The following is a 22,483-nucleotide window of genomic DNA, read 5'->3' as shown; positions in this document are numbered from 1 at the left end:
GCTCGTCGTCATCATCGTCGTCGTCTCTCCTCCATTCTCTCTCTTTCTTTTTCCTCCTCGCTTTCACACGGGACCTACCCCGCATCAAAATACTGCAGAGAGCGCATTAAGAGAGGCAAAGTCGGTCCGCCGCGCCAATTACATTCGAAGCGATCACAGTTTTCCCCTCTCGACTCCGGCGCCGGCAAACGAATGAATTCCACGGGATTTAAACGACTTGGGATTCGACAATACTTTTACCGTTCCTTACATGTGTCACCGAGGGAATAAAAAATTGTTATCTTATTTGAAAAAAAAAAAAAATTCGATATTTCTCTCGAAATATGTAATGATTAAAAAAACAGTCAAAAGGAGCCGTCGTTCTTTTTTTTGTGTGAATTTTTTTGTATGAATCTATTAATACGAAAGAATTTGCTAAACGTTTCATGTTAATGCGATTATGTCAATTAAGCGATTGTTCGTGTCAGGAAGACTCGAATAATGAATATGCTAATTATAGTCATAATGACGCCTATACCCTTCCCAGATATATGGACGTTTTGCGCGTCAATAAATACGAAACTTTATAGCCGAGGAATGTTTCCAGGATATTATAAATTTGACGGCATTCAGCAATGACGCAATTATTCAAAATAATCGACCGCTTCGCCAGTCTCGTTTCGAAAGCGGCTTCTCGGTCGACTGTGCGTGGCGACGACAAACTTCTTATTGCTCGAAAATGTCGCGAGTTTCGAAAGTTTAAGAAAACTGCCGAGAAGAAAAAAAAAAGCACGGCTGTCGCCGCGGCGACGAGGGTGAGGAAAAGTTTTCAGCAGGGAACCAACAAGAGCGGGTGGCAAAGTTTTACATAGTTATTCCGGATTATTAAATAACGTTGCCCCTCCTCCACCTTTAGTAAATAGCGCTCGTCGACAGCCACAAATAGACCAGGCGATAAAAAAGAAAGTAGGTATAACTAACTCGCGATATATTTCCCTCTTTTATGAACAACTTCACTCGGCACGTTTCGTCATTATACCGGTTAATATCGGTGAAAATGTATGTTGAGCGAAAAAAAAAACACTACGGCTCTTTCTCTTCTTCAATATCGCGGAAATATTTCGTCGAGATTGACAACGATGCGAATTCAGAAGTAAAGCGTGCGAGCTCTCGTGAATGTTGCGAAAACTTTTATGGCGCGTTAAATAAACGATCGGAAACCTTCGAGTTAATTAGGCAGCCGTATTTTACAACATCGCGGAAACACGAGCGGAGAGCGAACCTCGGGCTAGGAATAAAATTTATGCGATGCGGTACAAGTGCAATCTTCCCCCGACGTTCGCCGCGAGCGCGATGGTCGAAATACTGGAGGAGAAAGGCGGAGATATACCTCACGGCAATTGCGACTAAATTGAACTCTACCTGGAAGTAAAAGAAATCGAGGTGCAGTGTTTGCCTCTCGTTCGACTTTCACATTAGGCAATTCGATTACGAGTTATGAAAGCGATTTACACGGCGCAATTTACTACACGTGCGTTCAACACCACCCACGTGAGTGTAAAATAAATTCGCGCTGTCGCGCTGTCGCGTGAGACTTTAATTTTCGAGCAAATGAATTCGCGCGCGCGATTATATTGTTCGGAAAAACAGCGCGCGTGAAGTTAGCACCCCAACGCGAAATTCCATTCCGACAACATTGTTGTCGTATCACATTAATTTCAAAGCTGAGCCACACGTCTTACCTTGGCGAGGCAAATCTTTTATTCAGCGGTCTTTGCCAAGGCTGTTCAACTTGAAGAATTTTCAAAAGGACATAATTTTGTAATATATCGTATATTTTTATTTCGTATCATTAAAGATGCATTTTTATTCCGAAACACGGGTTTATTTCGTTTATTTTCACGGTCGTATTTAAAAAAATACGCGATATACGTCGTGTTGAATGAATTGAACATATTTTAGAATAAAAATGTTTTTTATTAAAAAATAAATAATGTGGTTTGTGTAAATAGATAACGTATAAAAAATATGACAAATTAATGCCAAATATTCTTATGACAGAATAACTTTCCACGTCGTATTATCGTATCATGACTCATACCGCCAAATGAGATAACTTGTTATAAATATGAGACTTGACAATGGCACGTAACACATTTGGTATTTCGATAAACAGTAGAACGCAATTTATCATGCGATATTACAAAAAATTATAATTTATGAAATTTTGAATGAAAGATACATTAAGAAAAAAATAAAAAATAATTAATTATTATTAATTAATAATAAACATTTACGTTATTATTCTTATCATAAATAAATAAGTGTCTTTTTCTTTACGAAAAGAAAAAAATAACGCACGATAATTTTTCGCGATAATACGATTTACTTTATTTACCACATCTTACAACATCGAATAAGTAATCTCGTATATCTCGGGGGGGGGGGGGGGGGAGATTATAAAAGTGGTCCAAGTTACCAATGCCATAAAAGAAGAAATTAAACGGATCGAGAAGGCGCGAGTCAAACTTGAATATTCAAGCACCACCAGATTGTAGATGTTTAATACGAATTGCGATTTGCGTCAGTAGTCCATTTTCGACAACGCGATAATTATGATTCTCATTTCGTGCCGCTGTTAGCTCCACTTTTCACGCCGCGCTGCTGACGCAAAAGTGCTTCTTTTCCGAGAAAACAAATTAAAAAGATTGGCATCGGCACCGTTGCCCGAGTTAATCGTAGAAGTAGGAAGCGAGCGTAGAATACGTCGTGCCTTATCGCGCGATAAGCGCACTCCAGACGCGCGCCGAGGTCTTTTATATCCATAAGGTTCATAAATTAAGCGGAGCCAGCTAACATCGAAGAAACAAGGACGAGGAGTGGTTGGCCACGTTGGCATGGGGTCGACGAGGAATAAATTTAAACACGGCTGTCTGGCACCTAAACGTGTCTCGCGAATTATTGCTCGATTTGCGGGATACTCTCCGGCTTTACTCTACGCTAATTCCCGCGTTTGAAGAAAGAGAAAAGAAGACACGAGAGAGAGAGAGAGAGAGAGAGAGAGAGAGAGAGAGAGAGAGAAAGACACGTCTTTTCTCGCCGCGATCATCTTTAACGCGACGCATAAACGTACGATATCAATAGCGGACTAAAGGTAAATTTTTTTCATCAGGGAGGAGAGGGGGTTGGGGAGAGGAGGTCACATTGTGAGAAGGTTTTAACGTCGTGTTTCACCGTTTCGAGCGAGCCTTAAAATTAAATGTGCCTTCATCCCGACTTCGCCTCTCGCGGGTTCTCACGAGCGGATCGTGAAAGTTTTATGAATCCGGCTAGAATGGCTCTGCAAATAGTTCGAATATAAAGGATCGCGCGCACGTTATATCAAGCACCGTTTAAAATTAATTCCGCGGAAACGCGGGTTCGCCGTACACGCGCGCGCGCGGTTAAGAGCGATGATAATCCGCGATACGTATTATTCGCGGTCGGAGAATATTAATTTCCGGGATCGGCGGGGTCGAAATAATCCCTGTTGCGCATCTGAGAGAGAGAGAGAGAGAGAGAGAGAGAGAGAGAGAGAGAAGAGAGAAAGAGAGAGAGAGAGGAGGGAGGGGCAGATAGAGATAGAGAGGGTTAAATCGATACGACATTACGGGAGTAATAATAGGTTTCTATCATTGTTGCGCCGGAATTAATACGAACAAGGAACGATCGGCGGCAGTCGCGAGCTAAGCTACTTGCTCGCTCATTCAGTGCGCTTACGTGGGTGGCTCGTTATCAGCACAAATTACCTTTGCTCCTATGCGCTTAATTTAGTTCCGAGCGTGCAATAATAATGCTCGCATGACGCGCGAAATTGCGCGTGGATCGATGATAGCGACGATTCAAGATCAAATCGAATTCTGTCCGGCCCGGAGGATCGCGATGCAGAACATTCAATAGCGATACATTGTCCCGCGTTTGTGTGCTGTGCAAACTCGCTATAATGTAACGGAGATCCATTGTAAAAACGGAGGGACGTGCAACGACGTTGCGCTACCTCACCCCGATTACCTTTAAAGATTAGTTAACGTTTAATTGCAGGACGAGGTATCTAACTTTGCGATCTGCGAACAACTTTTTTAATTTCCATTGCGGATGAAGATTATTAAATGCCCATTGCACAAGTTTAAATAGCCATGTATACTATTAATATTGTAATTAATATAAGCGCTTCGAGGCCGTACAACGTGCGTTCAACAATTTTCGTACGCAGTAAAAAATTTATTTCCAGGCAATTTCTGTATATATTTTTTTTTTTTAGGAGTCCATACTCGCACATACTTTGCGCTTCTCTTTTGCTCGTCGACATTTTGCGGCATTACGTGTAAAAGCCTTAAAAGCAATTATTCCGTTCTATCGTGCTGGCATATACAATTAAACACGCAGTGGCGTATAAAAGTTCAGGCCGAGTAATAATGCCGCATGGAAAATATTTTCACGGGTAATCGCGAGCAAACACAGATTTTTCAAATGTTTAACGAAGGCTTATCGCGACAGCGTGTTCAGCATGCGCGCGCGCGCGCGCGCGCGTGTGTGTGTGTGTGTGTGTGTGTGTGTGTGTGTCTTTGTTTAATCGCGTTGCGAGACACTACGTGGTACATATACTTCGAACACGACCAGGTGCGTATTCCTGATGGTATCGGCTCGGAAACACGCCACGCGGCGCCGTACTGCGTACAATCAGCACCGCAATAAATTACGTTCCGCGTATGTTCCTCGCGTAGATCTTCAACGACGGGAAACCAAAAAGAGATATAAGACGCGTCTGAAAAAGATGTCCGTCGACACATACGTGGGAAAGATTATCGCTCCCGAAAGACGTAAAAAAGCAAGAATCACCGACAGAAAATGAATCAAAGACACCGGAGTCCTGCGATATCTCGTAACGCGTATTTTGATTCGCAATCAGCATAAAAAACGCCGATTACGATTAAAACAATCGAAAATTTGCATAATTTTCTACATTCGTCACAGAAGTCGAAAAGAGCAAAGAACTCATGTCCTCGAGTCCTCTTAGCGAACGAATAAGTTATTGAGAGATACGAATAAATATATAGTTCCAAACAAAAGAGAATATTATTGGCTTAATCTTGATGAGGAATCGGAAAAATGTTAAATTCGTCCTTTTGAATAATAAGTTAAATAAATCGGAATCGTTAAATTTGTAGCGATTGCACAATCGTGGAGGAGAAATAATTTACGAATGAATTTAAATTCCGTCTTTCGCGACGGGCGCGTTCAGTGTCTGTGTCGATTTCTGCCAGAGTTTCAACAAGGAACAAGGGAAAACTATAATTAGCCCATTACTCAATACTGAATGCGTTGAAAGTGATCCAAGGCTCCGACGAAAATACCGTGTCGGTCGGCGACTGAGCGTCATTCGCGGCGGTCAACCCCTGACGATTGACGCGCAGGATTTATAAACCGGGCGGAATCTCTAATCGGCGAACGTGTCAAAATGGTCACTCCACTTAACTTTATTAATATTTCAATCAAAGAGGCAGGCTGCGTGACTCTGTGAAGCAGAGATTCCTGCGACAAGAATATCATCGCTCTTCACTGACGTAAATCAGGTGGCTAAGTGCCATGGATGCTTAGCTGGCAATTACCGATTTCTAAGTGTCTGCATTAATCAACGCTACATTATTCTCTTATTTAAATAAAATACCGAAAATTATGTGTCAGGCACACCTGTGGCACTTTGCCATTTTGAATGGGGAAACGTTTTCGTTATCGAATTTTCACGAGTAATTGTAATTTGTAATTGTCGTATCGTGAATTATGTTTTTCATTCCTTACCGTTACATTATTTATATTGTTACGCGCTGTTAATTGTGCTTTTAGTGTTTCATACTTTTGGACAAAAAGAGAAGCTTCCTGAAAATTCTGCGGCGTGTGATCGATTCTATTGTTTACTATTCTCGACATGGATCGAATCTGTCAATTTTGACGCGATATAATGGAGCGACGGACAAAGCGAAACAGTTTCCGGTGCTCGCAGCTATGTGCTAAAAAAAAGTTCTCGGTATAACCGGATAACCGGGCCAGAAACAGAATAGTCTGAATTAAATTCCGTCCCGCTAGCTCGTCCTAGCCGCGCTGCAAGGCGGCTTGTAAATTGTGCTGAAATCGCAAATCGCAGGGATTTCCATCGGTATGATCGGACGACCTCCAACCACCTCGGGTTTTTCCTACGATCACGGAAATCAAAGCGGAATCTTCGTAGAACTGAACCAAAGAGAACGAAGAAGAGAAAAAAATAAAAAGAGAGAGAGGATAAAAGATAGTCGAAGACAGAAAAACAGATCGAGACAGAGTGCGAGATATGTATCCTGGCATCCATAGTGAAGAAAAATCCGGGAGCTTCTCCCTCTCCCCCTCCCTTTTACAGGACCACCCTTCTAGAGCGCGTTCTTCGAAAAAACCGAGACCGTCTCAGATCTTCTGAGACAATTTCGAGGTCGGTCCACGTGGTGGAAAGTACTAGGAAAAAGATCTATATATGTATAAATTTGCCCAGCGCAAATTCTTAAATGAATTATCCATCGATTTTAAGAAAAACTAAACCAATAAAATTTTAAGATTTTCTTCTCTCTTTTAATTTTAATAATCACTATAAATCAATTTTATTCAAGAACTGTATTTTTGAAACTGTATTAATATTATACCGTTATTGTAATTCAAAATACATTTTTCCTTTTATTAAAATTTTAAAACTTAATACAAAATTAAAATTACAAAAAATAATATGTCTAATTATATTTTCTAAAAAAATTATCCCGATTCGTCACAAGAATACATTACTAAACATTTCCTCAAGATAAATCTACGCTATATTTAATCATTCGTTAAGAGATTTTTACCTTTAATTATTCTACCAAGGCCATTTATACTTAGACTTATATCATTATACAAAGAGCCGAGTTTCAATCTCATCATCGCATTAAATCACAGTGAAGTCGAATGAATAAAAGTGGCACAAAAAAAAAAAAACAACTCGATCCGTATCGATATTCCTCTCAATAAAAATGTATTGGTACGAAGTAATTGTTCATTTAAATTAAATAAATTTTTTTATAATAATAAAACAATTTTCCAACGTAACATTTATCATTCCTTTGTTACCAAGTTCCCATTGATATCAAGATTAGGCTTGTCCGCGCTATACGTCCGATCTATTATACATCCTCGAGAGCGTCGTTTTTCAAAGACGAGCGAGGAAACGTCGGGGCGACGATGAGAAAAAGAGTTTCGCGGTTACGCAAGCCGCCACGTCGGATTAACAGTTTCGACACGCAACGATGCATCTGTATAGCGATTTTCGTGACGTCGCGGCAATTTGGCATGTTTAGCGAACGACTTGACGAGTCATTAAACAGAGAACACTGGCAATTAATTATCACGTTTGCGTAATCGCCGCTCGGCGGCGGCAGCGGAGATGTGGTTGCGCAACTATCGCTCATTTTGCTCTGCTCTCTCTCTCTCTCTTTCTCTCTCTCTCTCTCTCTCTCTCGTTAATCCACCACCCCGAAATCCGTGATCCTCCTCGCCTCTCATCCGTTCTACGTACGATATCGATGCATTCGCGATTCCACACGTGGTAACCTTAATTTTTCTCCGCTGGCGCGATTCGATCCCGAAAAGATAGACTATTATTACAATATATTGCACAGCGACTGCGAGACATTTATAAAATAAAAAATAATTTTTAAAAAAGATTGATGACACTCGATGTAAAAATTTTTCCTTGTGTTACTTTAAACGTTTTATATAAAATTAAAAATACTTATTTAGTATTATTAAAATTAAAAATACGTATATTTAGTATTATTTTATTTTTTAGCTTGTTTTTTAGTTTCATTCGTAAACAGGATTCGAGATGGTAAACTTATTGTTCGATGTTTTTTTTTTTCTGTGTTAATGATATAAATCTTCATTAGGATTAGTCTCCATTCTCGCGCGGCGGTGCGGTGTAACAAACAAGTATCCTAATGAATATTCAAAGAAACAGGATGAGAATAATAGCCGTTCCTAGTATTTCGATTAAATCTCCGGTGACTAAATTTGTCTCACGTCCCATGTTTTTGAGTCTTTTATCCCCCCCCCTCTCTCTCTCTCTCTCTCTCTCTCTCTCTCTCTCTCAAACGTAACAGACCAGACAGAAATTCAATGCGAATACCAATCGCTATTTTGTTCCGCACGACCGACCTACATATTTAAGAAACCAATACAATAGACGGCGGATAAAGTCCATGAGACTGAGGAAAAATGAAAAGAAAAAGGGACGAAAGTGAGACGGAAAAAAAAATTCGTCGCGTTGGTGTCAAGGGGCGAACGGCATGATAGGAGGATGGTCAAGGAGGAAGGATGGTCAGTGGGGTAAAAGTCCAAGCATTCTCTAGGAGGGCATGTACGGAGGGAGAGACAAGGGACCGATACGTATTATAAATCAAGGAAGAGGTTCGTCCGTGAAGAAAATGTCGGTGGGGCGAAAGAAAGGGAAAAAGACACTCCGGCGGGGGAGGGGATGGGGGGGATTGGAGAAGAAAAGGATAGGTCTCGTGGCGGTGTGCGGATCGGGAGAGTGCGGTCACGATCGTACATCACCACTGGTATTTACGAGGTACCACCGTAAATCAATGATCGCGCGATTCAACGAAATTCCTCTCTCCCCTTCCTGCTTGTACGCCCGGCTTCCTTTTCGCTTCCTTTTCGCTTCCTGTACGCGAGAGAACTCGTCCGTCGTCTCCTCTGCGCCTTTCGTGGTACGCCGTATTCCTCCTCGGCGGGATCAATGACGCCGAGAAATCTCGCGAGAAAGCTGCATCGCAACGGAAAAGATCCGTCTCGGTCGGATCCGATCCCCCTTCGATCCGATAGATACATAAACAAGACGCTCCGTGAAGGGCGAGGCTTATCGGCTAGATAGGATCCCTCGATTAATTTCAAGCTCTTTACGTTTCGATTCTATACCAAGTGTACTCTATTATCAATTCAGCTACGCGTATATATATCTCATTTATTCAGTTCTATACCTTGAGCTATGTATGAAGTAACTTACGTACGCGTATAATTTATCCTCTTGTACGACGGATTTCACTGTCGCACAACTTTTCTTTAATTTTCTAACGCTAACCCTGTGACTCACGCGTCCTATCCTATTTTACGTCGGACGGAATAAAAAATAGGGAAGAAAGTTACGCAAAATAGAATCGCACGGTGTCCCGTGCAAGACTAAAAGAGAAGTGATAGAATGACCGTGCGGTTCGCCGAGGAGGAAGATCCAAAGAGAGACAGGCCGAGAAGGAAGATCGTGCCATGGGATTCGGACTCGCTTAAGGCCGAGTATTGTTTGCTCGGGCCCTTTAAACGTCGTTTAGAGCGTGACTCCTGCCAGCCCGGAAAGGATCGTTTTAACGAGGAGGTTTTTGGGACAGACAGACCAGGTCAGATCTCCTACGCTTTATGGTTACGGCACGAGACGTTGCCCTTTGCGTTTCTCACACGACTCCTAAGAATCAAACTCCCTTCTCGCCGCACAAAGGAAAAGGTTGCCGCTTCTCGCAGCTGATCCCTTAAATCATATTACGCGATCGTCGAGGATAAGTCTGTCTACCAATCACGCCTCTCTCTTTCTCGCAAAGAAAATCGCTTACTCCAATATCCTTACGTAATGCAGAACGTGACCACGATTTCAAGTATGAGAAAGATTAACTTAAACGAATAAATATTTCAACGACAAGTTGAAATTTTTTTGACGACAAGTTTCTCTCTCTCTCTCTCTCTCTCTCATTCCGAATCTCTATTTAGCCTTTGTTATTTAACTTCGTAACGTGCGATTTTATTTTATTCAAAATGTTACTGTTACATTCAAATATTATATTATTTATATTATTAATATTATTTTATTATTACGTTAATGGTTATGTTAGTATGTTAGATGTCAAATATTGTTTCTAATTATTATCCAAGTATTATTTTGAAAATTCTACTATTAAATTTATTTCCTCTCTTTTCCTTCATTTTTCTAAAAGTAAAGTAAATATGCATGAAATTACTGCAAATGCGACGACAAATTATTATGTTTCAGGACAAATCTATACATTAGTATCTCTTGCCTAACAAATAGCATTAATGTCACGCGTATTTTTTGCGCATACTTTGAGGAAACGTGTCTTTGTATTCCAGACGTCATAAAGAAGTCGTGCAGAATACAGGTAAATGCGTCTCGATAAAGGTAGTCGGGAAACGAGAATCAGGGTAGCGATGAAAGATGAAAGCAACCTCCTACAGATTTTTCAAAGGGACCGTAAAACTACAATGAGGACTGAGATGAGAGGTATCTTCCGTCCTTTTCCATACGACAGAAAAGCGACCGAGCAAAACAGTGTAAAGTCGAAACTCGTAACTCCCAAGAGTCATGTTTTTTTTTTTTACATGGTCGGATTACAAAGAGTCGAAAGGGCTTCGAACGGCCGCGTGGCCCTCCCTTCTTGAGATCTGTCCGAACAGCTGACTAAATCTAAACTTGGATGATGGAGCTCGCGCCCTCGAAGAGTTGCGTGCTATTTTCGAGATGCCGCGTACCAGCGTGAAATGAGACAAATAACGCGTCACTTCCGCTAAAGGCGTTCAACGTTTCGATATCTCCGAAAACTTTCGGTGATGGAAAATGTTATAATCTAAACATTCGCACGGTTAACAATCTTTCAGATTAATCCAAGAATTTTTATTTTCGACGTAATTGATCTTAAAATGTTGTAAAATCGTAACTTTGAATTTCAGAAAAAAATTTTGATTCTGAAATATAAAAAAAAGAAAATAGAAAAATATAAGATAAGAATTTTTATATATTTTCGTTAGAGGAAAATTGATCATAATTTTTTAAATTAAAATCAATTTGAATTCCATTATTTTTTTAAAAACCCCCCTCGTAAAACGTTATCTAAATTTTTATCTAAATTCTTATCTAAATTCTTTAGAAAATATTACCAAAGAATATGTTCGTAGAGGTTTTAAAAAAGGTTTTATAAAAAAAAAATCACAAAATCCTATTTTTGAATAAATCAGTTTTAAAGAGAGAGAAATATCCAAACCAGTTCCGTATGTATAATACATGATTTAAATTTCTGCGAATCAATTTTCGAGGAGCGCTGATTACATTTGTCTCGAGACCCGCGTTTCGTTAGACACACGTCGCACCTGCTAGCACATTTAAATTCGACGTAGTTTAATTCCATTAGCGAAACGAAGGTTACGCGCGTTTTAATTTCGATGCGAGCGGCCGTTTAAGCTGACGAATTAAAAGCGCCCGCTAATGCGGCCCGCCCGAGAATTAACTTTGTACGTTCCAACCATTTTTGTGAGACGGGAGAAATAGGATCGTGCCGACGTGGCGTCGTGAGGGCGTCGAGGAATTGCTGGTTCTGAGAAATCGACGGCACGTTTCGGGCATATGTATATTACGCAAGCATTAGGCCAGTGGTTATCGATCTGTGCCATCGCATAACGTCAACAGACAATTACGAAACAAAAGAGAAAATTTTGAAAAGAAAATATCAAGAAGCTAAAGTCACAAAAGGTTAAAAGAGTCTTATAGCAGTTTTCAATCGCAGTGGGTTTTGATTCACTAATGCCATTATAATACACTACCTGCACTTACTTTTTTCGTGTTTTTCTAACACTCGCATTCTACATCCATCTCGCTTTAAATACAAAATCATGATCGTGCATCATGACGCGGCACAATCCGGATCGAAAACAACCGCAATCGAAAAAAAAAAAAAAACTATTAAAAAAGAAATTAATTAATACTTCTGTATCGACAATCTGAATAAATTATTCTCGTATTGCGCATTCTTGTGCAATACAACTCGTTAGTTACGTCACGTTAATAATGCCACTTTTTTCCCTTTCCGTTTATTTCTGTGCGACAACACATCGAAATATTCTCGCATTCTCGTCGCAGATCGAGAACCACTGATCGCTGATAACAATGTGCAGTCGGAAACTCACCTGATATAAATGATGACCCCGTTGGTACATATCCTTTTCCATCCACGTGGCACGGTGATCGCCAATGGTTGTTGCTGTTGTTGTTGTTGTTGTTGTTGTTGCTGCTGCTGCTGCGTAATCACCGCACTACCGTTCATTGTCAACACCACTGCGTTATGCTGCACACCGTTATTGTTATTACCGCTGACACGCGACGACGGCTGCTGCCGCGCAGCCTGCTGCGCGCACGCACCGCCACCGCCGGGATGATTATTCGTCGGCATGCTACCGTCATGCTGTCCCGGCTGCTGCTGATGATGACTCTGACTCTCGTCGGGGCTACTAAGACTGCTGTAAGTCGTCGTCGTCGACGACTCGTCGGATCTCACCGAATCGCAGCCGCCGGCAACGGCACCGGCACCGCCACTAACACTACCGTCACCGACACCGATCATGGTCGCGCCCGATGTCGACGTCGGCGTCGAGGAGGCGATCTGCCGATTATCGAAACTGTCTTGCTGCTGCTGTTGTTGTTGCTGTTGTAGCCGGCATTTGTCATCCGCGCTCGCCTGTTGCTCGCCGGCACTCTGAAGCGCGATACCGTTACTACCTCCGATGACGGACGTCGATGTACCGTACGCGACGCAGCCGTCGTCGCCGCCGCCGCCGCCGCCGCCGCCGCCGAGGAGACTGACGTCGCCCGACTGATTCGATCGCGCGACTATTCTATTATTGTTCGTGATCGCGCTGTACTCGGCGCTCATCCTCGTGGAGTACGCGTCACCGACGTGCTGAAGCCTCGCGGCGGTCTGATACGTCTTCGCGTTAGCGGACACCATCGGATCGTTGCCGTTGTTGCCGAGGCCGTCTGCCGTAGAGCGTTCACCGTTCTCTGGCACTCGCTTGTTCTCGCGCGACGCCGTCATCAGCGTCGTCATCGTTGTCGTCGTTGTCGTCGTCGTCGTCGTCGTCGTCGCCACCGCTGCCGCCGCTGTGGCGCCCATCGTCGTCGCCGGCCCCAGGTTGGCCTGTCGATACAGCATCGCGTAATCCTCCTCGTCCTCGTCCGCCAGAGGAGGAGCAGCTTGTCTGGACTCGCTGCCATCCGCACTGATATTCGACGCCGTGACTGTGGCTGTCGTCGTCGTCACTTCGAGCGACGACTTCAAACGATAACAGCCGGCCGCAGAGGGGATAATGGTAGTCGTGGTGGTGGCGTTGTTCCCGACGTTGATCCCGCTACCGTCGGCGCAATATACGGCGGTTTTGGCGGGAAAGGTAGTCGTAACCGCCTGCGCCGTCGCCACCTGCGGTGCCTGCAGAATGCCGGCGTACTGCGTCGTCTGCTGCTGCTGCTGCTGCTGTTGTTGCTGTTGCTGCTGCGGCTGCGACTGATAGCCGACCGCGATAGCGGCAGCAGCGGTCGCGGCGACATTCTGACCCACCGCCGTGGCGTACGCGAAGTTCTCCCCCGATACGTATACCAGAACGCTGTTTTGCTGTAAAGCCTGCTGCTGCTGTTGTTGTTGTTGTTGCTGCTGCTGTTGCGATGGCTGCGCTTGTTGCACTTGCTGTTGCTGCTGCTGCTGATGATGATGATGATGATGATGATGATGATGCTGCTGATGCTGATGGCCGTGACTCGAGGGAGCAGGGAGCGTGGACGGCTGCTCAGGCTTGCCGGCCATGGTCCAGGTCCAGCAGCGCTGCGGATGACCCCGACGACACCCCCCACGACATCACTGGCACGACGTGGCACGTAGCTTGCCTACGTGGGGACACCGGCGGCGGGTACTGCCGCATCCTCCGCGCGAGCCGGTTCACGATTCCTCACGCGCTCGACGATGACGAGTCCCGGGATCCTCGGGTGGTGGTCCTTGTGCTCTCGCCGATGTCGCTGTTCCACGTACCGTTGCGTCTTTCCGCGCGGCACACGTAGCACGACATAATACACGACAGCCGCGACGGACGAATCGCGCGGCTCGAACACAAACGGGGATCCCCCAGGGTCAGTGGTATCCCTCCCCCTTCGGAACGAACGGCGGGAACGCGGGATCGTTTTGTTCCCCTACGTCGCGCGTACTCGAAGCCGGCGTGTGTTTGGCGCGCGCAGTACACGTTGTCGCTGTCGCTGCTCGCCGGTCAATGGCCGTCTAACCTCCTTGACGCGGCGGGGATCGCCGGGCATGGCGCGGGACGCGCCGACGATACGTTTTCTCCCGCGAGAGCCGCCAGCGATCGGTCGTTCAGCGCTCGCTCCTCGCGCTTCCCTCCTTCAGTTTTGTTTCCTCGGCTCGTCCTCTTTCTCCTCTTCTTCTTCTTCTTCTTCTTTTTCTTCTTCTTCTTCCTCCTCCTCCTCCTCCTCCTCTTTCTTCTTTCCTAAGGATAGACGTACGCTCGTCAAAATGTCGCGGCAACCCGCGATACGTCGTGATACATCGAAATTCGAGACGCCGCCATCGGGTGCCGGCCGGCCGGCTGACGTTCCTCCACCGTATTTCCGTAGCTTTCGATGGACTCTCCCTTCCTCAGAAGTCTCCGTCCCACGGCACGGCGACGTTCCACGCCGATTTCTCTTGCCGCGCGGGCGAGCGTTGCACACGTCGCGAGCCGTTACGTAGCATGATCGTGCGCAAGACGGTGGCGGCGACGGCGGCGTCGAGCAAGGTCGCGACTGCTACTAACACGACTCGAAACTCTCATAACCGCCGGCCCGACGCGCGTAGGCGAGCCGCTTGTTTATCAAGAGGGAATTACGTCTCCGGGCAAGCGAGAGAGAGAGAGAGAGAGAGAAAGAGAGAGAGAGACAAGGTCTCACTCGAATTCGATTCAAGGTGACGACTCCCGTTGCCGTCACTCGTTTGCGGCTTCCGCCACGACGCGAGAACGAGGATTCCTCCGATGTACCGCCGCGACAACGGCGCGCAACTGCGCCGCGGCTTAATTCGGAGCGAACGATTCGAAATCGTTGCGCGCCACCGCGCGCGCCCGACTCGCACACACCGCTCGCCTCACCGTGAGAGGAACGGATATCTTCGTCTCGCCGCGCCGCGCCTCAAGAATCTCCCATGCGAGGAGTCGTGTCAATGCCACGGTCCGTAGTCGCGCTATACTCACAGCCACCACAATATTTATTTACTCCGTCCTCTGACCGAGTCGCGTTACGCACACTCCAAACGAACGGCACACTCCAAAAGACCAACCCGCGCACTCAATTATGTCATTATACGCAAAAACGGCACTCCGCTCTGCTTCTTGGTATTGTCGAGAGGGACGCGAGAGGGGAAACGGAAAAGGGGAAAGAAAGATCCGAGACGTGTCACGCCACGACGATCACGATCCCGACGAATGCGACGACTCACGATATAACACAGCCGCACGGCGTGCCATCTCCCTCGACACTGACTGCGTACGCGGGTTTAATCGCGCCGGACTACTCCGCTCGGCTCGACTCGCCCGAAGTCGGCGGTCGGCGCTCGATCGGTAATACGGCGCGAACGCGCACGCCGCGTACGGAAAAAAAAAAAGAAAGACACACTTTATACGCCGCCGGCGTAACGATTCGGGTTAAATCGCGCACGGACGGACGAGCGTCGTGTTATGACGCTGTGTCATCGTCACAGCAGCAGGAGCAGGAGCAGCAGCAGCAGCAGCAGCAGCAGCGAGTATCACGACCACCACCACCAGCACTCTTCCACCACCACCATCGCCAGCATTACCACTGCCTCGTACCACTACCACCACCACTAGCCAGCGACGACCACTACTACTACTACTACTATTACTTCCTACTACCACCACCACCACCACCACTACTACGAGCGCGGTTACGAACTCGGGTTAAGTTAACTAACCCTCTCGCCGTGCCGAACACCTGCGCGCGGTTCGCGCTACTCCGTTTCTCACGGGGGCCTCACTTCCCCGCTCTCGCGCTACGGGATGATTATTATTATGTTATTTCGTGACGCGGAGCGATGGGGTAAAACGGCGCGGACGGCCGTGACGACTCGCGCGTTCGCCGTTCTGCGTTCAACGCGTCCGATCACTCACAGCCGGCCGACACGGACGTCGCGCGGCACCGCCGATCGGAATGCCGTGCCCGCCAGATGCGCCGCTGTGCCTCTCGTACGTTACGCTGTTTTCGCGTAACTGATATTGAAAAAATATGGCTCCCACCGCATACCCAGAAACCTCTGCGGCATCCCGACGGCTGGCTTCGCTGACAGGCAGGCAGGCAGGCAGGCAAGCAGGCTGGCTGGCTGGCTGGCTGGCTGGCTGGCTCGGAGCCACTCGCAATGTCACTAAACACGTCGCTGAAAACATCGACCCACACGACGCGAGCCATCGACGACGGTGCCGCTATCCATCGGATGAAGCGCGTGTTAATTTCGCGGTCGCCCTCGCGGACTCGCAGATTAAAGATATCGCTCTCTTTCTGTTTCTCTCCCTCTCTTCCTCGATATATTAACTCTCTCTTTTAACAAAACTGTACTCGTCATTCATTGATCGCGAACATAATCGGCGATTCACAAATCGACATTATATTATTCAAAATTATATCTATATGTACATATATATCAAATACAAAATAAAGTATCAAACGTGATCGTTCGTTGATTCATTATACAAATCAAGCTTTCAAATCAAGCTTGAAAAATGATTTTTAATTTAATTTTTATATTTTTTTAGTTTAAATTTCATTTTTTATTGAACTTGGTTTGTGTAAAAAATTAATTTTTAATTTCGCTAATTTTATTTATTATTGAATTTATATCAATTAAAACAAATAAAATAAGAATGCGCTATTTAGTAAATACGCTATTTAGTGAAATTTACTCTTTTAAAACTGAGCTGAAACAAGCTTGATTGGCAGTGATAGACGCACCATCTCTTGCAAAGTGAATAATACATCATCACATTAATAACCATTAACTTGCAATTTATTTGCGATGAATTAGTAAAAAGTATTGAAGGAAAATTACATGGGATAAATGTTTCGAGCAATTAAACCATGCGAGGGATTTTAGGTTCGATTATTTATCAAGGGCGTAAAATCGATAATTTCACACATCTTACAGTTCCAAATTTATTTAAGACGCTCAAAAAAAGGTACTAATCAATCACCAAATTTTTCCTATAATAAATAAGATTACGAGACATATGTAGCTATTTATTAAAATTCGCTATAGTAACTGCGGACGAGTACACGATCATGTATACGGTAAATTAGGTGTGAATGTGTATTGAAAGTATATTAATTTAATATAGTACAACAGGATCTAGGAATAATCTAGAATTCTTGTTCATGCGCGTTGATGAAGTTACGATGAAAATGATCGAATAAATTTGTATAGAAAGATATCTTATGAAAACATTATTTTGTTTACACATGTTTTCAATAAGTAAATAGCTAAGTTGACAACCATTGATTTTTCTTATCAAGATATGTAATAAAATCTCAGCATTGGCGCGAATGTAAAGAACTAGAGAAAATTATCAAATCCGATACAATTTAATTGCACAAAACGAATACGCGCAATCGTCCACACATACAGGAACCTGATTCTCCGTTTTATTTGCAGTATCAGCAAACAAAATCATGTTTCCGTTATCATTGTCACACGCCAGTATACAAAAGCGACTGGAAAAAATTAAATACTACGAAATATGGAATAATGTCCCACTTTGAAAAGTATGTTCGAGATCCCTAATGCGATTGATAACGTTACATTAAGGCTTTAATCAAGCGTAATTTATATCGTTTCCACATCGATTGACATATCTTGATATTATTTTCAAGTCCTAGAAAACTGTAAAAGATGACAATTTAAATTTCAAGATTTTGGGATAATTGAATTCGCTGCTCGGATCAATGTCCGTGTAGAAGAAGTAATCGTGTACATGGGTAATTCACAAAATTGAACTAAATATACATATATAAATTTCAACTCTAGCTTTAGTTGTATAGCAATTACTGCTGAATTGCTAGCTGGTTATTGGAACGATACAATTGGTCAAACAGCAGACATAATCGCGATGTTCGAGGATGACGCATGTCATTACACGCTGCAATTCACGAACGGAATTAAAACTTCGCATTTAGATCTAAATAAATTTAAATTTCCTTATCATTATATATAATGATAAGTACATACTTTCAACGAGATCCTCTACCAAAGCCAAACTAATAAATCTTCTCAAGATGCTTTATCAGAATTTGCGCTTTCTTACTTTCGATATATTTCCAACATAATAAAGTTTTGTCATTAGCCGATAATGATTATCTACTTTCAAGATCACATAATCTTCGCGTAAGAATCATTAAAGAATCAATAATTGTAGTACTCACTGTTTTGCGCATGTCCAAATATGAATTATTTCAATTTCTTTTTTTCACTCATTGAACAATTCATCTACATATCCATGTTGTTTCTTTCTTTAGTATGACGAAGTCGAGCGAATGGGACAGAGAGTTCGAAATGAAAGAAACGGCTATGTTTATTACAGGGTTAGAGTAATCAAATTAATGTGTGGCACATTGAACTCGCGATGGACCTCCCTCGTCCTCTTCATACGCTTGTCTCGTATCTCTCCGCCTTTGTTCTTGTTCAGGATCCAAATCAGTAAGTATGCATTCCTCGGCTCCATCTGGAATTATGACCTCTTCCCTCGGCGGCAGACATTGTTCCAACGACGGAATAAGTGACGGTTCTATACTCTTCGGGAAATTGACTACAAATTGTATTATGAGTCTGCCGTGTGTGAATGGATCCTTATAAATCGGCATGCCTTCGTTCAAGATGCATTTCAAATCACCGTGCTTCGTCACAGTGCCGGGAAGTGAGGTTATCACTAAATCTCTACCGTCCAACGTACGAATAACTTTCTGGAATCCACATAATGCCTCTACGAGTTCTAGTTGCATTCGCATGATCAGATCGTTTCTTGAACGCCTGAAATTTATTTAATCGATCGCAAAATATTAGTAATAATTAGATGACAAGTCAATAAATATTCCAATGAAATATTACTAACTTGAATACGTCGTGCTCTTTTTCTTCAAGAAGAATAACTATATCGCCAGGTTCGTAATCTGGTTCTTGATCACCTTCACCGCTGAAAGTGATCTTTTGACCATCAATCATACCCGGATCAACGTGGACCTCAAGTATCTTTCTATCTCTAATAGTCTTTCTTCCATTACAATATTTGCAACGATCACGAGGATTGATACGTTCTCCTTGACCCTTGCAATCTGTACACATCGTTTGCAAATGTTGCAACATTCCCGGACCTAATTGCTGGATTTGTACTTGCAAACCAGAGCCATGACACGTCGAACATTGTTCAACGGAACCTTTCTTACCACCAATACCTAATACGAAAACGATAGAGATTATCTTTGCAAACAAATTAAACTTTTTTGTGAATTATAATCTCTATCTAACAATTACCTTCACATTTCTCGCAGATAACATTCTTTTGTAGAGCAAGTTTACGCACAGTTCCCTTGTAAAGTTCTTCAAGAGAAACTGATAATTGATGCATAACATCTTGCCCTCTGCGTTCTCTTCTCCCCCTACCTCGACCACCAAAACCTCCACCAAAGAACATGTCAAAGATATCCATAGGAGAAGAGAAGCCGCTACCACCCATGCCACCTTCTTTCAAAGCTTGCTCACCACCTTGATCATAAATACGCTTCTTTTCCGGGTTTGACAATACTTCGTACGCTTGAGAAATTTGCTTAAACTAAAACGTATGCAACATGAATATTAAATTTTATCATTCCTATCCATTCACAATACTAAATGTTATGATTCATACAAACCTTTTCGCCCTCATTAGGATTCTTATCGGGATGATATTTCAGAGCAAGCTTTCTATAGGCCTTCTTCAGATCTTCTTGCGAGCATCCAGGCTTTACGCCCAATACGTCATAAAATGTAGTTTCCTTAACCATTTTCACGGCGTGTTAAATAGTTTGTTAAAATCGCTCCCACTACTGAAAATAAAAATGAGATATTATAATTTTTTATTCATTTAATACTTCCAATCCATAGTAACAAAAATAAATTATTCTTTTTATTAATATTTTGCCAGCAAAACGTTTTACAAAAATATATAAAACATATTAATGAAATACAAATTGTAATAGCATATGTAAATTATAAAAATATTCGAAGGATATCATAAAATATATTTTCTTCATCCTTGCAATATATATTATATTATACAGAAAGTATTATTTATTCAATTTTTTCTTTTTCTTAACATGTATTAAGATGCTAATTCTAATAAGATCAAACAATAAAATAATAATAGAATAGAATAAATACATATTCTTTAGTCACTTGATATAAAAATTTTTTTTACAATAACTTGCAAAAGTGTATACATACATATTTAAAATTAAAGTGATTTTTTTCAAAATATTTTTATTCATACGTGTGGCTAGATTTATTTATTTCAAACTAGAATAACAGCAAGTCTTAAAATATAAGCTATTATCATAGTCAACAAAGTGCTAATAAAAATAGTTAAAATGCAAATTTTATATTTCTTGGAAAGAATAGTACGCGTTATGAATCATTTATCAAATGTTTTATAAGATGTTTTATAAATTATAAATGATATATATATATATATATATATATATATAATAATATATATATATATATAATGATATAATTATAAATGATATAATGATAAAAATGAGTAACAAAGCGACTATATATAGTTCATTTATATAAATGAAGAACTCTCAAAGTGTCGTAACATATACGCTATTAAAAAGGTAATCAAGTTTAGTTCATAATTAATTCATAAACTCTAAATCGAAATGCATCGCATTTTGTGGCGTTACATAATTGGATCTCAACAACGCATAAATACGGATACTGATCAGTGAGCACATGATGCAATCATAAAGTAAAAATAATAAAGAATCAAATAATAAAGAATCATTTGTGAATATTTAAATTAACAGATTTTTAAATCGTATTACACAAAGTACAATAAATAACAAAAGCAATCCAGGTAGCGTGAAGTGACCTCAAAAGAATTTCCGCAAAAGAATTTCGATCGGAACTACGACCTTGAACTTCAAATTAAATTTTCGTTATATTTTAGCAACGAAAGCAGGAAAGCCGGAAACAGGAGAAGGCATTGTTTAAAAAAAGAAAAAAAACGCCTATTTTTTTCTAATTTTTCTCGAATTTATTTTCAAATTCCGCAAAATTTTGTTCACGTTTCTACAACAGAATTAAAAAGTCGCGTGTTTGCCTGTAAATACAACGGACGTATAAACCCATGCGGGATTCGTGCGAGTTTCAAAATGGCGTCTACGAAGGGGCTAGGAGTATACGATTAAATAGATCCGCGAACGAAAGATTTTGAAAGGCGAAGCGAGCAGAAGCGAGGCAAGGCGTGCGCGCGCGCGCTCCTGTGTATGTAGAGTGGCAAACGCTTCGCGAACAAAGCCTTCTCTCTCTCTCTCTCTCTCTCTCTATCCTTGCGCTTTCTAGAGTCTTCCGCCATCGTATAGATTGGGCGCGTGGTCACCACTAGCCGAGCGACGAAATCTGTATACGACGTAAGGAAGCATTCGTCAGAAGACTCCCGAAAATTCTAAATCTTTCAGTCGTACACCGTTATCAAGAAAATCACTATTCCGCAATAAGCGAATTCTCTTTTTTTTTTTTTCTTTCTCGACAGATGCAGACGAGTACATCGTCGTTAATCGACATAAACTAGGCAGGCGTGCATTTGCCAGGTTACTGATTGCCACCATCTTTCTTTCCAAGCTCGTCGTTAGCGCGAAGGCGCTCGCTTGATCATCAGCGATTCGACTCGATTCTAGTTTCGTAACGTTCATTAGTGTGTGATCGTATGAAATATGTCGCCGCACAACCTTCGACCGTCCGCTAAGGGCCCCTCCCTCACCCTCTTCCGCTAACCGATAGCTAGGCTCGGGAAGAACCGCGATGAGATTGCGTGAACGCTAACTCGGGGAGATTCTAGACGTGTCTATGATCACGCGTTACGCCAGTCGGGACAGCAGTTCTCGACGCAGAGAGAAAAATCGCGGAGCAACCGTCGATCGATTGCGCGACACGGCGGCTCCCGTTGCTCGCCCTCGTTCATCGTCGGATCGGCAGATGAGTTGTTCCCGACGATGACGATGACGTCGACAACGACAACGATGACGATGACGATGACGAGACTCGTGATCTATGAAAAAAAAACTTACCTGCGTAAACGCGACGAGGCGAGTGCCGCTGTGAAGGATGACCGCGCACGTTTCCTACAACACTCGGACTCACTCCGCGTCCGCGCTGAAACGTTCTTCGTAGTGAACTGAGCCCTGCACCCACGTCGCCTACCGATATTGCCGCCTGTGTACGTTCTCGAAACTTCCCGCAGAACGCAGCGGTGGTCAACGTCGAGCTGATGGCCGAGCGCCAATCAG

General features: G+C 42.9%; 2 protein-coding genes across 7 annotated transcripts in view; both read right to left on the bottom strand.

Moving 5' to 3' along the window:
- LOC105431558 (uncharacterized) overlaps window positions 1–16,289 on the bottom strand; it is a 206,345-nt gene extending 190,056 nt beyond the window's left edge. For 3 of the 6 annotated variants that reach the window (XM_089081946.1, XM_089081947.1, XM_089081948.1), the window contains exon 1: window positions 12,034–16,287. In XM_089081946.1, the coding sequence (XP_088938072.1) occupies window positions 12,034–13,700 (1,667 nt within the window). In that variant the 5' untranslated portion in view covers window positions 13,701–16,287. Of the gene's footprint in view, window positions 1–12,033 lie in introns of all 6 variants that reach the window. The other 3 variants (XM_089081944.1, XM_089081945.1, XM_089081949.1) reach the window with 2 other exon arrangements.
- Window positions 16,290–17,084: 795 nt separating this feature from the next.
- Droj2 (DnaJ heat shock protein family (Hsp40) member A4-like) lies at window positions 17,085–22,460 on the bottom strand. Its single transcript, XM_011645811.2, has 5 exons — window positions 22,265–22,460; window positions 19,844–20,017; window positions 19,467–19,764; window positions 19,048–19,387; window positions 17,085–18,965 (listed from the first exon to the last, which is right to left on the bottom strand). The coding sequence occupies exons 2-5, from the start codon at window positions 19,973–19,975 to the stop codon at window positions 18,536–18,538; spliced, it is 1,200 nt and encodes a 399-aa protein (XP_011644113.2). The 5' UTR covers window positions 19,976–20,017; window positions 22,265–22,460; the 3' UTR covers window positions 17,085–18,535.
- Between the last annotated feature and the right edge of the window lie 23 nt (window positions 22,461–22,483).

Source organism: Pogonomyrmex barbatus, unplaced genomic scaffold, assembly GCF_055798465.1.
Source record: "Pogonomyrmex barbatus isolate J1 unplaced genomic scaffold, ASM5579846v1 scaffold5, whole genome shotgun sequence".
NCBI lineage: Eukaryota > Metazoa > Arthropoda > Insecta > Hymenoptera > Formicidae > Pogonomyrmex > Pogonomyrmex barbatus.
The sequence above is the reverse complement of the archived record's forward strand: the minus strand, read 5'-3'. Positions and strand labels throughout refer to the sequence as shown.